Here is a 17469-nt window from a genome sequence, read left to right on the forward strand (position 1 = left end):
ATTTATTTGGCCGGACATTTGATGTAAATAAAAAAAACTTGTATTTAACAATTTTTATTATAGAATACATTTTACAGTGATTAAATTACTAATTGTCTAAATGGGTCCATATTAGATGTCTGAAATTATTTTGGTATAATACTGCAAAAACAATTTTATGAGCAAACTATGTCCACTAATATATTCTATTTATTTTTCTTTTCCGCCAACTCAAAAGATTTTTTTGTAGCTGCTTCAACAGCATTCATTAAAGCTCCCCTAAATTAATGCAATTTATAGAAATATCAATATTTAAGTGATTAGCGTATAATACCTTACACCAACAGCCTCTAAAGCATGTATTCCTGTAATAGTGGTGCCTCCTGGAGAACATACATCATCTCTAAGGACAGCAGTATGTTTGCCAGTATCTAAAACCATTTTAGCTGCTCCTAATGTTGTTTGAGCTGCCATTTCAATAGCCATTTGTCTTGGAATTCCCTGTTTTACTCCAGCATCAGCCAAAGCTTCAATAATCAAATATATCTGAAATTAAATAAATGTAATATGCAAGAATATAAAGTAGTAATATACAGTTTAATATAAAATACAATGTTAAATACATATAACACTATTTTTTTCTTCTATATTAGGCGCCATGGCGATCGGTCCCAAAAAAAAAGCCATTGTGTTGTCCAACTTTTAACTGTTTGTTGTATTATTTTTTGAGAGAGCTTCCATCTATGGGCGCAACCTTCATCCCTCTACTTGAATTTGTTTCTAAGATTGAGGATGTCCACTCAGCGCCAGTGTCAGCATGTTTATATTTTCTACAAATCTCCTCTGGTATTTTATGCATGTATATGTAGCTCATGCTTGGGAAATATCAGTTATATATTCCTTAGCATTTCGCTCTGTTATATTTTTAATATTTCAATTTCATTAGTGCTTGCTGTACCCCATAGTTGAACGCCGTATGTCCAAATTGGCTGGAGTGGGAGTGGTGACCTGTTAACTAAGGCACACTATGGAGTTTGCTGCCCAGATCTTTACACTTGCTCCAAATGGGTTTCTGCCAAGTTAATCTATAATCCAATTAAAGGCCTAAATATTTTGCATGATCTTTTGTGGAGTGCTTCCCTTATATAATTTTACCAATGGATAGTTTGGTTTGCCTTATTCTCCACCAATTAAACCAATCCTCTATTTTATTTAGGTGGTATTGAAGTTGTTATGAAGCAGTTTTTGGATTATTAGGGCAGCAGTGTCATCAGTGTAGGTCAGTCATTGTGTTATCATTAAATGTAAATCAGCCGGCTTGGTTGGAGCAGTGGTAAAGGCGACAGGACGGTCCTCCTGCTGTGGCTATAGTCGCGGTTTCGAACCCTGCTGGGGCATGGTCGTAAATTTATGTTTGTAATTGTTTAACATTTGTGAATCTCCTTAGGCAAGAGTGCCAGTAACCAGGCTGGATAAGACTGGATGTCTTCTGGGATGATCTCCAAGTTGGTCACTCGCCAGTCGGTAGGCTTAATGCCTTGGAGCCCACGTTAAACAGTAGATCCAATCCAGATAAACCCTCGTTGGTAAAAAGGAGACTAAAATTATAATCACATCAGAATATTTATCATTACACAACCATAAAGCTTCTTCAATTGAAGTAGAACGAATGAGGAAGTGCCAGAAATTCACACATGACCAAACGCCTTTAAAAATCTTTTGGCTTCAATTCATATGGCACAAAATATTCAACCTTATAGATCATTGCATGTTCTTCAAGTGACTGGAAATGGTTTCTTGTGTTGCTCCAAATAATTCTGCATATTTTTCTTGTCTTCAAACCCTTATCTTCCATTTTTTTTGGCTGCCCAGAATGCTTTTGTCTTCGATCCTTCAACTGCTCTTTCTTCAAATTGAAAAACTTCTCGCAAGTGAGATTTGCTCGGTGGAAATTCAGACATTTTACAGTGAAAACATTTTTGTTTACAGTTCAATGAAATGACACCTGTCATATCTGGCTTCAATATGAAATTGATTATAAATGTACCAGATGTCATTTAACACACAAAAATACCATCTGTTAGAAATCCTTTGAAGTTCATTTATAGGCCTAAAAATGTCTAAAATTATGATATACATACAAAAGCTGGTCCACTTCCAGCCAACGCCCCAATGGCATTAATCATTGACTCAGGAACTTGTTTGCAAACACCAGAAACTCCAAAAATAGTCTTAACAATTTCTACATCATGAGGTGTAGCTTTAGCACCAGGACAGAAAGCAGTGCATCCTTGCCCAACTAACATTGGTGTGTTTGGCATTACACGAACAATCCTAGCATTTTCTTCTAAAGGGCCCAAAACCTAAAAACTGAATACTTTTAGTTTTGCTAAATTATGGTCACCATCCTTCGTGTATATATGGATGTATAAATAAATCTTAGAGTATTTGCCATTTAAATGTAAAAATGTATGGCTCCATCCATCCAGGCAGGATGAAGATCCCGCCATCTTAATTCATATGTGGCTTTAACCGAGTTGTTTGTAAAATATAAATACAGAGCGACTTAATTGAATCCAGTGTTTTAATTGCCCAAATACCTTCACCAAATCAATTCTACAAAATCGGCTCTAATAAATCAGAAGTGGGATAAAAACAACGCGTTCAGTGTATCATAGTGATTGTTTACATAAATTTAAAACATTTTAGTTATCCGGCAGCATGAAAAGGGGGCTTTCTTTAAATTCTAAAAAAAAAATGGTGAATAATGATTCGGTGTAGCGAATTGGTTCCATAGAAAAAAATTGGTTCTACGTAATAGAAGACTAATATTCTTTCAGGGGTGGACAATGGTACAGAGACGGATTTGGTAATTTATTTTTATTAATTTTTTTATTTAATTTTTTTACAAGCGACAATAGTGCGTTTTCAAGTTCAACAAACGTATTTTTCATTTATTACACGGAGTACACAAATTTGAAAATTATATTATCTCTGATTCATCTGTTTTGCCCCAAGGGTTCTTTGCTAATCACTAGAAATGACGGTGAGGCACACCAGTAAGCTGGTATGATATCGAACTGCAGCGAATTGGCGGTCTACATAGAGAGAAACAACATGTGATACAACAACTCGCAACTAGCAGGCCACAGATATGGCGAACTACACAAGTTCATTATGATGACAGACAACATCAAGTACGCCAACAAGATTGACGCCACCTAGCAGTCTTGCATAACAAGGGACACCAAGGGATACGTCAACAAGAGGGGCGCCAACTAGGCCAGCATGAAAAGAGACAGTCCGAGGTACACCAACAAGAGGGGTTTCACTGGCAGTATGTAGACTCAGTATCAGGTATGTAAACAAGATGGACGTCAATCTGGGGGGCCACGACAAAAGATCGGCCAACCTGGGTGTTCCACGACATGAGCCTCACCAACCTAGAAACCGCAACACGCGAGCCCTCTATTTGAAGGGTACCGTCCCGCCAACCTGGGGGACCACAACAATACTGCCGCCCTCTTGGGGAATCCATACAAGAGTCTAGCCAATTTGGGGGGGGACAGGTCCGCTACATGCGTAACGCCAATCTGAGGATCCACAAGTATGCCGTCTACTTGACGGGCGCGCAACTAGCGTATCGCCTACCTGGGGGTCCGCCACAAGCGTGCCACCAATCTGAAATTCCACAACAGAGTGCTATCAACCCGAGAGATCAACGAGATGCGATCCGCCGATCTGGGGGTGCGCAGGACGCGTGCCTCCCACCTTTCCACGCGTCCGCAGCGACCGTACCGCCACTCTGAGGGTATCGTACCGGCGTTCCACCAACTTAGGGGAGCCGCTACAAGCGTTCCGTCATTTTGAGAAGTCCACAACATTCAACTCACTGACATACGACCCTCAACACGCGTGCTCTGTACCTCAGAAGCCTGTAACAAGCGTTCATTCAACTTAGAAGGCCCTCAACGAGCTGCCCACCAACCTGGGGGGCCACAACGGGATCTTCATCCTGCCCAAATTGTTTTAACACGAATGGGACTTTAATACGAAAATTCATGGAATAATATTAATTATGCTTGCCTATGATGTGTCCTTGCATAAGTAAACATAGCTAACACTGCTTCTGCTTCGGATTGTTACATATATATCTAGATATAATCCTTCTAATAAAACAGCCAATGCACGTCATAGATGATGGCAAATATACTACCAAATGAAATTTGTAAAAATGGAAAATCCGTTTTAAACTCGTTAAAAAGGGAGAATTTTGTTTGATACTTCGGAACATGTAACCGAATCAGTTTGTAAAATTCGATTTGCGTTGGTACTTGTGAACACTATCTAAAAAATTCTTTAAAATATTAGGGATAATAATTAGAGGTTACAAACTGGCAAACGTAAACCAAAATTTTAAGTTAATGCGGCAACACTGTGACGTGCTGACGCGATAAATTTTGATGACGTGATTTGCTGCGGAGACTATAGATAAAACTGTTCCTAGTTCTCAAAAACACAAAAGTAGTTTTTTTATTTTATAGTCGTCCCAACACAATTGCATTATTTAGCACTTATTTTAAACGTTCAAAACGTAAAGTAAAGTTCAAAAATCCAGTTATTTTAAACGAACACAATCTTTTATTTTACATTAAACTTTTTTAACAAACATTAATCCTAGAGAGATTCGATTCTGGTGGGTTATTGTCGGCAAAATAAACTCTTAGCCCGCATGGGTACTTGCTGGTTGATGCAGAATTGCTGACAAGAAAAGGGTGGCACATTTCTTAGCGTTTGAAATTGGAGATATATATTAAATTGACATTTTCTGATCACATTACGAAGATTACTGAAAAAGCTTTTAAGTGACGATTTAAAAACGCATAATATATACCATTATCGCTATTACAGTGGACAAAAATGAAGTAAAACGTGTTTTGTGTGTTTAATGTTTATAAGCATTTTATTTTATTTTTTGCGGTAGTATTGTTTGGTTTCAGGCACATTATATTTCCCTCGAACACTATTACTTTCGTTTTGAAAAATACTATTCTTAGAGAGTAAATTGTTTTTATGAATGAAGAGAGAAGAAAAGGAAAAGTAGAAGAGGAAGTAAAAATGTAGTGGCCTTTGTATCGAGTCACACAAACACGTCTTACTTAATTTTTTAATGCTGCCAAGATAATCGGCGGCGATTTCAACGTCCGCCGGTTAAACTACTTGTAACATCGGCCAACAATTATAGACTTCTTTATCACCCAAAACATCCCAAACCCCGTAAACATAAAAATTCTCAGGGAATTGAACTCCGACCATCGTCCAGTCATACTGATGGTAGCAGACCCTCGCCTCATTGAGACACCACTATCTGAACCCACTCTGAAAACGGACTGGAGGAAATCCCAGGATATTCTCTTGAAATCAAGACCCATTCCGAGAATTAAAACCCCAGAACAAATCCAGAAGACAAAACGGGGGCTAACGTGGCAACCAGACAAGTCCGTGAAGCGGTGATGGCCTGGAGTGAGGAGAAGTGGAACACACTCCTCCTCAATCAAGGCTCAAGCGCCCGCGGATATCTGAAGACTCTCGAAAAACGCAAGTCATTCCCCCTCAAGTCGGAAGGTTCGAACAATTTCGCGATTACATATTGCGAAAAAACTGAACACTTCGCAGAGACATTTGCGAAACAAATGGCACCAAACCCGCCAGCGGAAGGTCGCTTTAAGCGAAAATATGAATAAATATTCAGTGTGGTATCTCAAAATCTCAAAAAATCTGCACCACCAAACTTCCTGAGAAACCACCTATTCTCTCCAAAAATTTTGGAGATTATCTGAAATCTCCGTTCACAGAAGGGATTCGACGAAATCTCAGTATTCCAAATTAAAAACCTTTCCCACAAGCAGCTCACGGAAATAACAAATATCATTAATTCCATCATGCGTCTGCAACATTTTCCTAAAATTTGGAAACACGCACACATCGCCGTGATTCCGAAAAAAGGAGTAAACAATTCGCCTTCAAACAACAAGCCCATCAGCCTGCTCAGAACGAGCGATCCTATTCGCACTAAGCCGGTTCACTGAGCGAAACCATATCATCCCAGACATCAAATATGGGTTCAGAGCCAAACTTCTGTCTGTTCTGTCTTCCTGGACATCAATAAGGCCTTCGACAAACTTTGGCACGAAGGTTTAATATATAAAGCCTTAAAAGCAGGCCTACCCATAGACCTGATAATACTCCTGAGGTAATTTTTGTCGTAAATTCTCAGTTTCTAAATTTCTTAAATGCTCAAAATTCTTCAAGTACAGGTGGAAAACCACCTCTAGCACCAAAATAATCAGTTCCGGAGTTCCTCAGGGTTTCCCACTAGCACCTGCCCTTCTTAATTTCTACATGGCCGACATTCCGATGAAAAGGAATGTGGAAACCGCACAATACGCGAATGACACACTTTTTCTCAAGTGCTCGTTCCCCAGACTGGGTGCAGAACAGACTTCAGGGTCAACTTTCCGCAGCCGTGAAATGGCTGAAATTTTGGAGATTAGAAATTATTTGGGTCTCATTTTTGACCGCCGATTCACCTAGAGACCCAAAATAAATAAAGATGTACGTAAAGGCTACGGAATCTCATCTGTTCTGAACCATCTTCTATGCCATCGAAGCAAACTTGCTCTAATGATACAGGTTCTGCTTTACAAGAGCTTAATCAAATCAAGTCCTGTGCGCCCCGTGGTTAGTCACTTGGTCCAGCTACGCTGCGCCAAGCCTGGTCAAAAAGCTAAGTAATGCAGAATAAAATACTCCGTCAAACCCTGTGCGCCCCGTGGTTCGTCATAAACTCCCAAATTCATAGAGAGAGACAGACACCCTACTAGTGAACGAATTTGGGAACCATCTTTTCAACAAATTCCTACGATCCTCAGCTCTTTTTGAAAACCCTCTCTTAAAATCCCTCTCAAAGGTTCTCGCACCTCGAACTCCCTCATCCTCACTTTTAATTGTTACAATCTTTATTTGTGTTATCATAGATAGACATTTTACCATAAAACAAGACGATGAACATATTGAATTACATCCAATATATCCAGGCATTCTACAAAGCGTGTACTAGGACCGATATTATATTTCCTATAAATAAAATACTAAAATATGCAGGTAATATGGCAGTCCAGCATCACATAAAGATCCAATAACAGGATCAAAGAAACCCCAAACACACCTAAATAAAATACAACCATGACTGAAAACTTGGCGAATTAAAGCAAACAAAACAAAATCTACCCATATAATTTTTACTCTGTGTTAAAGAATATGCCCACTAGTAGACATCAATACTGTCTCAAGTGGAGCTTGCTAGATATACATTTAGACCAACGACTAACTTGAAAGAAGCACATACTTACAAAACAAAATCATCAGGTACAAATCCAAGTTATTAAATAAAGAGGTATTGCTGTATGATTCAATACTTAAAGCCTATTTGATGATATGGAATCCAACTATGGTCTGGTATGGGTTACAAGTAGCAAGTCTAATGTAGCCATCATTCAACTAAACTATGTCTATATATCTACTATGTCTTGAATGAAATGTTACAGTGTAATATCCCTTTAGAACTTATGTTGAATGTAATTCAAGTTATTTGAATTTCCCCGATCACAACATTGATAGATTTTTGAAGATTTTCTACCCCAAATAAAAAAATCCACATCTATGGTAGAATCTAGGGCTACCTTTAGGTTTCAAGTTCTAATTATTTTATTTAATAAATATACATTAATAGTCAATTAACAACTTAATTATTATAAATCACTTACATTCTCCAATTGATGTAAAGGAATTCCAGCTAATATAGATACAAATAACTTTGACTTTACAGGCACATTCAATGTAGCATGCACATTTGCTATAGCTATAGGCAGAATATGGGGTTTCATTGATAAGAATATAATATCTGCATTTTGTACAACTTTTCCATTTTCTGTTGATACATGTGCACCTCGTTCTTGCCACCACAATAAATTTTCAATATTAGGCCCAGATACATATACTTGGGAGTATTTAATTAAACCTAAAAGTTGATTATAGCTATATACGATATATTAAAATTAATTGGCACAGCACACCTTTCATTATAATACCTTCACATATAGCTTTAGCCATATTACCACCCCCAATAAACCCAATCTTTTCATTTATAGTTTTTGTAACAATTACATTTCCAGCCATTGTTTATTTATATTTTATAAATTAAACTTGATTACACTTATATCACTATAGTGGCAACGTACACATATACGTAGGTATATAAATATAAATTAATATTTTTTGGTTAAGAAAAAGATAAATTAAATTTGGTGGTTATGATATATTTACATCAGCTGGTGAAAAGTTTAAATATAAGGTATCGTAAACCCATAATGTAATGTTCAATGGCAACAAAACATATAATTTTTTTCTATGCATATAGGAACTTTATATTTTGTGCTTTTAGTTATTTTACGTTAAGGCCTGAAACAAAGTTAATTCACTGTACTTAAGAATTGCAATGATAGAATAAAAACCAGTAATTCAAATAAATTTTTATTTATAGATTACGTAATAAGAGTATTATTTACAATTGTTGATTGATTTGAAAATTGTATTTCGTACAGAGTTAACTGGCATAAATTGCCAATAACGTTTAAATAATCCCAAAAACTTAATATTTGGCAATTGTCATAAAATATAGATGTCACTCTTAGACAGTATCGACTAAAATCTGGGAAAGCTTCTACACTTATATGAGGTCCAAATTTATCAATTTTTTTACCAATCACATTGCTTTTCTGTAGTATATCTTCTAATTCTCGACTACGACTGCTTGAAATTAATAAATATATTTTGTATTTAAATGTGTGACTTTTTGAGCATTCCTGAGCATATGTGAATTTAGCTATGGTACCAATTAAGGATATAAGGGCAATTAACTCTTCAGAACCACGTTCGTATAAATGCACTCTTTTCTTAATAGAATATTTTGTATTATAGTGCGAATATAATTTATCTGCCGCTTTCTCTAAAAAAAAAGATTCCGGTAATGAATATATGTTACTTGTTATGATATTAAATTGAGTATTTAAAGCTGTTAGTCTAATATCTTTGTATAGATAGTTTGTGGCAAAATAAACACCGCCTTGATGTATAAACCCATAAAATACTAATAGTAAACTGTTAAATATTAACCAGGCTTTAAAAAATAGATAATTTTGTTTCTCTAGCTTCTGTTTTTTTTTTCTTCCCTCAATTGTATATTCAGGAACCGTAATCAAAATATTATCTGGCTCTGGTAATATATTCATACCATGAAGATAGACTAAAGGTAAAATTACTGGTATTATGAATCTTGGTTCTTGATGAGGAAATACTGATAACATTAAAATAGGACTAATGAAAGACATAATCATAACCATTTTAATGCTTTTCACAGATGGAAGTAAATTAAGTTTTCCCTGAATAATCCTAAAACATATAAAAGGTAATATAAAGTTAAATGAGACATGATATACTTACAGATAATAATATTCTCCTATTTTGAATAAAGCTAAAGCTCCAAGAATATTAAAAAGCAATGGAACATTTATCAAGAAATGTAAATATCTTGGATGCAAACCATGTTTTTCTAAATTAGTAGAAAGGACATTGTATTTTAAAAAATTAAGGGGTGTAACAACAAAGTTATCAATAGACACATCTAACATACCAATTTCACCCCATGTAAGGTACCCATAATAAAATGAATCTATGATAACATTTAAAATGAAAGCTGGTAAAGAACAAAATGCAAAAAATAATATTCTTGTGTGAAATTGTGTTACTGACACTCTTTTTGTGCCAGTTCCCCTGTAAATCCAAAAGAAAATTGGAATAACAGCAAACCCTATAAATGTTGGCCTATTAAATATGCCAAAAATCACTATAGAGGCAATAATTAATCCATTTCTGTAGGTATCAGGTACAAGATATAATCTTAATTTATGAAATTTAACCTTTTCTACTAATGATTCACTGTTTTTGTACCGATAGTCAATATATTCTTGTTTGCGAACTAACTCATTAGAAAAAGTCTGACTTTCACATACAAAAAGTAAAAGGAGGGAAAAAAGTATTAATTCAATACTGTTAGAAAAAGTCCTTGTGCTATAAACTAATAGAACATACGAAGAGCCTAATACAATAAGTCTTGTTTTATATTTTTCATTGTTATTGTAACAAATTTTATATAAGCAATAATCAACAGTGAAAGAGAATAATCCCATTATAAATCTTGGCATTACTAGTAAGAAGTATGGGCTAACTACATTTAGTGAGAGATATTCCATTGCTAAATCATTAATATCCCTTAAAAAGAAAAAGCACATTCCTGTTGTAAAATAAGGAATAGTCATTCCTCTTATTGGAAAAGTAGTATTGAATTCCCATGCTGGACTATGCTCTACACCAAAAATTTTGGCTAAAACAATTAGACATTAGAAATAAAAATTGTTATTGAATGAAACTTAAAAGTAACCTGCTAATACATCAACAGATTGGAAATATTCATCTGGGTGGATATACCCATTTTGAGGTAAAAATATCAGAAATATTCTTAAAGCTGCTAGTAACTTCAATGCATTATTTAACGTGCATAATGTTTCACGTTTATCCATGCTTAATGTTAAGCTATCTAATTTAATATGAAGTTGATTATTTAGTGAGTGTAAAGACTAAACAAATTATTAAATGTATGCTTTTGTTCTAAATTAATTCCATACATCCTAATAATTCTCATGTAACTTACGATATTTACTGATAATTCTATTAACTATGGATTTATAGTATATAGCCTGTGTTATGGTTCATTATTTTTTATGGTTTTACCACAAAATATATGTTATATGTATAATTACTTATTATACTGTTATTGTATATTATTACATAATACGTCTGTATATTTTGTGGATTTTACTCATCAATATAATATACCCTAACTTCACAATTATTATTAAAAATGGCGTTGGGAACTATCGACTGACAACAGTCGAAACAGTCGATAGTCGCTAAGCAGCCAAAACAGTCGATAGTCAGAAAACTAGAGACTGAAAATAGTGATTACTAAAAAGTAGTCAATTACTAAACAGTCGATAGTCAATTTCGGTCATACACTACAAAAAATCATAAAACTATATATATATATATATAGTAAATTCAAAATAGCAGTAACACGAGTGTCAATTTAAGACTGTCTAAATATGTAAATTACTTTTATAGTCAAAGCATATTATCCTTGTCATTTTATTGTATTTAAAAAGAGATAGAATGCTGTTAGAGAAGATCGAAAATCTAACAAAATCAGCCTGCCAAAGTTGTCCGCTTGCCAAACTTCTGAAAATTCTTCAAAATATTATAATTACGGGTTATAAACCGGCAAAAGTTGTTTTAACGTTTTGTTTTAATAAATTTGAAATCGCCGCGGTTTTTATTGAAAATATTTTTTTATCCTAACAACTTCATCAACAAAGGTTGCAATTAAGGAATGGCTTAAAGTACATAAAATATGTTTCGAGGAAATTATGTTAAAGAATGAACTATTTAAAATTATTACTCAGTAAATATAAATAAAATATTTAATTGCATTTTATGTAATTTATTTTTTAGAATCAAGCCTGAGAAAAGATACATAGTAGATTAGAATACTGAATGTTAAGGCCACAGAGAATTATGTCTCTCTCCCTATCACTGCATTTTTAATACAATTGAGTTGATATGGGCTATGGCAAAGTATTATTACAATAGATATTCAGCTCGAGGAGGATATTCAAACCAGAACTCTCTGGATTTGTGGAAAGAAGCATTGTCAAAAATCACACCTTCGATTTGTATGAGCTTAATCAGACACATTGTAAAATCTTGAGCAAGTTTGGTTGGTTATTAACTTGACTAGTATTTCTGAAAGTGACTGTGATTGAATAAAACTTTATGAATGTTGGTTTATGATTCAATGCTGACTATTACCAAGACAGCATGATGAAAGAGGAAACCACTAAAGGTTAGTATACAATTAATATACTTTAATTGCTTTATGAGCATGTGTGTTATTGTTCAGAATATACATGAACGCTTGGTCAACATGTATGAGTAGAGAAATAACACTAACTGTTTTGCAGATATGGCAAATGCATTAAGGAGAATGCAGTTATTAAATGTAGTTTTATCAAGAAAGATGTATACAGATAGTAACAGGACAAACCAAAGATAAATATAGTAATATCATAATGACTTTACAAGGATACATTGCATCGAAAGGAACAAGAACTAAGCATAAAACATATTTACATAGAGAGCATATTTACTCTCTAATGAAAGTAAAATAAATTACTCAGATATACATTTGTTAATTCAGTGGATTAGGCCTTTGGAGGATACTACCGATACTAGCGTAGAAAAAAGCTCAATGTGTATATAATAAAGCGACTCTAACCTATAAATTATTGTGGCTGTAAAATTAATTGTAGTTTTAAGTTTTTCGGTAATAAATGCATTTGATGTACTATAATGTCAAAATAAATTATATTTAATAGAATATTTCTTCAATTATTTTATTTATACTAAAAATGTGTTATATGTCAGAGCCTAAATGTACTAAAACCCAGAGTAGCTACGGCAACATTCCGACGTTTCCCGTGTCACTGATTTTTGAATTGACTATATATATATAAATATAAATTGGTTTGTATTGGCTAAACATTATTGTCAAGGTCGCGGCTAGGACGACAGAGCCAGAACGTTAAAAATCAGTCGAATGAAATTAGGAGAACCAAAAAATAGTAACTAAAAGTACACGACTGAAACAGTCGATAGTAAAGAGTAACAAAATCAGTCGGACCGAAAATAGCGATAGAAAACCGTCGACTGAAACAGTCTCTAGTAAAAAGTAGTAAAATCATGCGAACCAAAGATAGTGACTGAATCATTCGATAGTAAAGAGTAGTTAATTAATAAACAGTCGATAGTTCCCAACACTAATATAAACCATTTATGTTTTAAATTTGAGAAGTAGCTACTATTACCAATTTACTGCGGTCGGAGATGTGCAGCATTGCCAATTATGCTCTCCAAACTATAATATCAAATACGAGTAGGGTAGGAAGATTTGTAGGTGGGGGTAATTTTGGTAACATTTGGGAATACAGTGTGCATTTCGCTTTTTGTTTCTAGTGGGAGAAAGTCCAAGCGCTAAATTTTGGTAATCAAATTATTATTTAATTAGTCATTTTCTTTTTTATAATTTTTGATAGTTTAATTTACAATTGTATAGAAATATTGTTTAATTAGTTTTTTGATTTAAATATTTAGTTTGTTTTTATTATATACACTTTTTTTCTATATAGCTTTGTTTTATATTGCAATATTAATAGAATTGAGTAATTAAATAGGTAAATCAAATTGCTATGGAAGGACAAAACATTGAACAGAAGAAGCTTTTCTATTATGAAAACTGCTCGAAGTCATATACAACCCACTCTAATTTATTTATTTATTTATTATTTTGAAAGTCTCTTGGGCTAGTTAGGGTCGAGTTACAATGAATTTTTAAATAAAGTATACATAAAAGACATTCAAAAATAATAATATACTAAATAATTACAAAAGGTGTATCAATCCAGCGGCCGTTAAATAGTTTAAAAGCATATCCAAATGCGTGGGTTGGACCAGTTGTTTTGATGACCTTGGCATTCCGAGCTGCTGTCTCAGTACCTCAAACTTTTCACACTCCAGAAGACTGTTGACGCTCTGTTCTGTTTGGCATTCGTCACATTGTGGAGGATCTCTTCCTTTTAACAGATGCTCATGCGTTAGTCCGCTATGCACTATTCGCAGCCCAACAAGGATGCTCAATTGGAACCTGTTGAGATTGTTAATATTAGGAGATTGGTGAAAAACCCCCTTGATTTCCCACAACTTGTTATTTTCCATTAGGAGATCCCAATTTACTTGATCCAATTTTTTGTATAGATTTTTTATATGTATTTTAGCATCTTTCTTACCGAATAGAACGCTCAGTTTGATTGACTCTTCCTCTCTGCTTGCCAGATAGTCGGCTCTTTCGTTACCAGGAATTCCTCTATGAGAGGGAACCCATAGATAATTTATTCTTACTCCCCTCCTTTCCAGTGTTGTATGTAGCTCTCTGATAGCTATAACTAGAGGGTGAACTATCTTTACTGAAATCAGACTGTCTAAAGAACTCATTGAGTCCGATACCACAAGTATTAATGCGCCCACCGACAGTCCATCCAGGGCAGATAGGGCTTTATAAATGGCCAAAAGCTCCGCGGAAAAAATGCTAGTAATTGTGGGAAGCCAAAAGTGCTCTTCCAGCATTCTTGAAGTGTATGCGGTACCAACGAAATCTCCCCGTTTAGAACCACCCGTATAAATGGTGAAGTGATTTGGGTAATTCTTCTCAAGTGTCTGGGCGAAGAGCTGTTTTACTATGGATGAGATATTCTTTGTTTAGTACCTTCATGGATAGGTCTATAGATATATTGGAGTACCGCCAGGGTGGTATTGTCGCAGTCCTGTTAACTGTAGCAGGTATTGTTGTTTTCAGTCGATTGAAAATCCTACGAAATACTGATGACGGACCTATATGCTTTCTTATTGTACTGTTGTTGCCTAGGTTATTAGAGAAGAAGTAGTCGAACTGACTCAGCTCTGGATGAAATCAGAGGGAGCTTGCATAGTTCATGAGAAGGAGCTCTCGTCGTGATCCAAGTGATGGAATTTCTGCCTCATATTGAAGGCTCTCAACCGGACTGTGTGATATGCTCCCAGTATAATTCTCAAGGTGGCATTCTGAACTTGGTCAAGTCTTCTAACATAGGAAGGAGCTGCAGTGATGTAACATTGACATCCGTAATCAAGTTTACCTATAATTAATGTCTTGTATATGTCACTCAGTGAGATTCTGTGAGCACCCCAATAGTGATTAGAGAGAGTCTTCATTAATCGAATATCTGTTAAGTACTTTCCTTTTATGTAATTTATGTGAGGGTTATCCAGTTTAGTTTTGTGGTCAAATAACAATCCAAGAAATCTATGTTCCGGTTTATTTATTAAACTCTTACCATCCATCGTCAGTGCAGCCATCCGTGGGCAATTTCTTCGTCTGCAAAAATATACGTTTACAGACTTTTCGACAGAGAATTTTAGTCCGTTTTGATTGGCCCAATTTGGTACTTTATTGAGGCAATTCTGTAGAAGATGTTGGTTATATTTGTGATCCGAGTGCTTATGATAAATAATCACATCGTTTGCATAAATCCGAGCATTGATGTGAGGTGGGATAACCTGATTAATCGAGTTAATAGCGATAATGAACAATAGTGGGCTAATGCAGGAATCCTGTGGAACCCCACTGGTCTGACGATAAGATGATGATGTCACCCCATTCACTTTAACCCGATAATATCTGTCGGCCAAGAAGGATGTAATGAATTTATATATATTTCCTCCTATTTTCCATTTCAAAAGTTGTTTTTGAATACTGGAGATTTTTATGGTGTCAAAAGCTTTTTCTAAATCGAGAAAGACGGCGGTCACATGTTGTTCCGAATTGAATGCTTCACATAGATCCTCCTGGAATCCGACCAGATGGTCAAGTGTGGAGTATCCTGCTAGGAAACCCAATTGAGGATCATTCAGTAATTTCTGATTTTTAATTAGATATATGAGTCTACTGCAGACCATACGCTCTAGTGTTTTACACAAATGGCTAGTTAGGGTAATAGGTTTATAGCTTATTTACCCTATTACCCTATTTATGTATAGGTATCAAAAGCGATTGTTTCCATTTTAGAGACAGTTGTCCTTGACTCCAAATGTCATTGTATATTTTAAGAAGGTGAATTAGTTGGGAATGTGCGAGATTCTTTATCAGAGGGAAATAAATTTCGTCAGGTCCGCCGCTCTCATCCTCTCCCGCGTGTGTGTTTAGTATGGTGTCATAGTCTGTTGCAAACAAGTCCGATATTTCGTAAGGATCCGCAAATCGATGATCACCGTCTATCATCGCTGGGATTTTAGGCGGTGGGATGCCTTTCCGAATTCTTACTTTCCTCCACAACTCATGGGATGGAGTTTGTGGAGTGAGGCTGCTAGTAAATTCTCTCAAGGAGTTGACCTTCGATTGCCTTATGATTTTCCGGGCGATTGCTTTTGTTTTTTTGTAATTTACAAAATATTCAGTTGTCGGGTTTAATTTAAACCGGTTGAGAACTTTTCTTCTGTCCTTTATAACTCTGGCGCAGTTCTTGTTCTCCCATGGTACTGGTAATCTATTTGTTCCTGTAGTAATGGCGGGAGTGGACTCCTTGGCCGCTTTTATGATAGAGGTTGTAAATTCCTCCACAGTAGTGTTTACGTCCTCGAAAATTTTTTCGATTTTCATTTGCGATCTAAATTTATCCCTGTTTATGCCTCTAATGCTCAACCTTCTTGTGGTAGATGACGTTTTTATTGAATCTGTAAGTTCTATCAAAGCAGGGAAGTGATCGCTATCATGCAGATCAGCGATGGTAGACCATATTGCGAACCCCACCAGTGATGGAGAGCATAATCCCAGATCCAGACATGATAAAGTGCCTGAAGAGGCCGACACAAATGTGGGTGACCCATCATTCATTATGTGTAAATTATTTTTGTCAATTTCCTCCATCAGCCATCGGCCTCTTTGATTGTAAAATAACGATCCCCACTCAGGTGAATGTGCATTGAGGTCTCCCATTATGATTTTGGGGCTTGGTAATTGAGTTATAATATCATCAAAATTCGTTATGTCGACATTCGCTGATGGAGACAGATATAGGTTGCATAGTGTTATGTTTCTTCCTACTAGATGTGTTCTGATTGCCATCGCTTCAAGCTGCGTTACTATGTTTAGTTCTTCTACATATATGTTGTTATGGATTAAGATGACAACACCTCCAGAAGGACGTGCACAATTGTTTCTGTCTCTTCTTATCATTTTATAGCCAGGCACCTGAATGGGATCAGTAGAGGATAAGTTGGTCTCTTGGAGAAAGACTATCGATGGCTTGTATAGGCCCAAGATTAGTCGAAGCTTTTCCTGCTTCATTTTTAATCCGTTAATGTTCCACTGAATAATGATGGACATTATGGACGTTGTTATTATGTTTCTATGTCCATATCGCTCCAAGATGTATGTGCTTTGTGTTTTGTGCTTAATTTTGAGTAATCTTTTTTGTTGTATGTGTTCTTCTTGCCTGGTGGAGCGCGAGGATCCAGGCATGGGGTTCTGACTGTTTTCGGAGGCAGTCTGTGTTTCTTTACCCTTGTCTGGCTGCTTAGAATGGGTGTCCTCTATCCGTAGGGATGAAAATCGGGACGAATGGGAGTGGGGGATGGTAGTAGGATGGGAAAGAGATCGATCCCCCTATC

General features: G+C 35.5%; 2 protein-coding genes and 1 long non-coding RNA gene across 6 annotated transcripts; 1 reads left to right on the forward strand and 2 right to left on the reverse strand.

Annotated features, from left to right (window-relative positions):
* Nucleotides 1-38: 38 nt before the first annotated feature.
* On the reverse strand, nucleotides 39-8536 carry LOC143190169 (uncharacterized). The gene is made up of 5 exons (XM_076394312.1): nucleotides 8115-8536; nucleotides 7806-8059; nucleotides 2121-2342; nucleotides 314-525; nucleotides 39-258 (listed from the first exon to the last, which is right to left on the reverse strand). The coding sequence occupies exons 1-5, from the start codon at nucleotides 8215-8217 to the stop codon at nucleotides 186-188; spliced, it is 864 nt and encodes a 287-aa protein (XP_076250427.1). The 5' UTR covers nucleotides 8218-8536; the 3' UTR covers nucleotides 39-185.
* Nucleotides 8537-8558: 22 nt separating this feature from the next.
* On the reverse strand, nucleotides 8559-10994 carry PIG-Z (Phosphatidylinositol glycan anchor biosynthesis class Z). 3 transcript variants are annotated; one of them, XM_076394309.1, is made up of 4 exons: nucleotides 10538-10994; nucleotides 9541-10480; nucleotides 9332-9489; nucleotides 8559-9046 (listed from the first exon to the last, which is right to left on the reverse strand). In XM_076394309.1, the coding sequence occupies exons 1-4, from the start codon at nucleotides 10674-10676 to the stop codon at nucleotides 8583-8585; spliced, it is 1701 nt and encodes a 566-aa protein (XP_076250424.1). In that variant the 5' UTR covers nucleotides 10677-10994; the 3' UTR covers nucleotides 8559-8582. The 3 variants fall into 3 exon arrangements, with proteins under 3 accessions (XP_076250424.1, XP_076250423.1, XP_076250422.1); XM_076394308.1 differs by having other exon boundaries at nucleotides 8559-9489; nucleotides 10538-10693; nucleotides 10808-10993; XM_076394307.1 differs by having other exon boundaries at nucleotides 8559-9489; nucleotides 10538-10993.
* Nucleotides 10995-11353: 359 nt separating this feature from the next.
* Nucleotides 11354-12494, forward strand: LOC143190170 (uncharacterized). 2 transcript variants are annotated; one of them, XR_013004184.1, is made up of 3 exons: nucleotides 11354-11614; nucleotides 11665-12055; nucleotides 12174-12494. It is a non-coding gene; the product is annotated as an uncharacterized LOC143190170 (long non-coding RNA). The 2 variants fall into 2 exon arrangements; XR_013004185.1 differs by having other exon boundaries at nucleotides 11354-11552.
* The last annotated feature ends 4975 nt before the right edge of the window (nucleotides 12495-17469 follow it).

The sequence above is a fragment of the Rhynchophorus ferrugineus genome, unplaced genomic scaffold (assembly GCF_030347505.1).
Source record: "Rhynchophorus ferrugineus isolate W39M unplaced genomic scaffold, kcgeb_rfMv2 rfM2, whole genome shotgun sequence".
In the NCBI taxonomy this organism is placed as follows: Eukaryota; Metazoa; Arthropoda; class Insecta; order Coleoptera; family Curculionidae; genus Rhynchophorus; species Rhynchophorus ferrugineus.

Bases quoted from the DNA above. Each gene is read 5' to 3' on its own strand.
- LOC143190169 (XM_076394312.1), bottom strand. From the start codon at position 8,217: ATGGCTGGAAATGTAATTGTTACAAAAACTATAAATGAAAAGATTGGG. The intron at 8,060-8,114 runs GTGTGCTGTGCC...ATCAACTTTTAG, and splicing joins TGAAGGTATTATAATGAAAG to GTTTAATTAAATACTCCCAA. The intron at 2,343-7,805 runs GTAAGTGATTTA...TTCAGTTTTTAG, and splicing joins CTTTACATCAATTGGAGAAT to GTTTTGGGCCCTTTAGAAGA.
- PIG-Z (XM_076394308.1), bottom strand. From the start codon at position 10,676: ATGGATAAACGTGAAACATTATGCACGTTAAATAATGCATTGAAGTTA. The intron at 10,481-10,537 runs GTTACTTTTAAG...TAATTGTTTTAG, and splicing joins ATCTGTTGATGTATTAGCAG to CCAAAATTTTTGGTGTAGAG. The intron at 9,490-9,540 runs GTAAGTATATCA...TATATGTTTTAG, and splicing joins ATAGGAGAATATTATTATCT to GATTATTCAGGGAAAACTTA.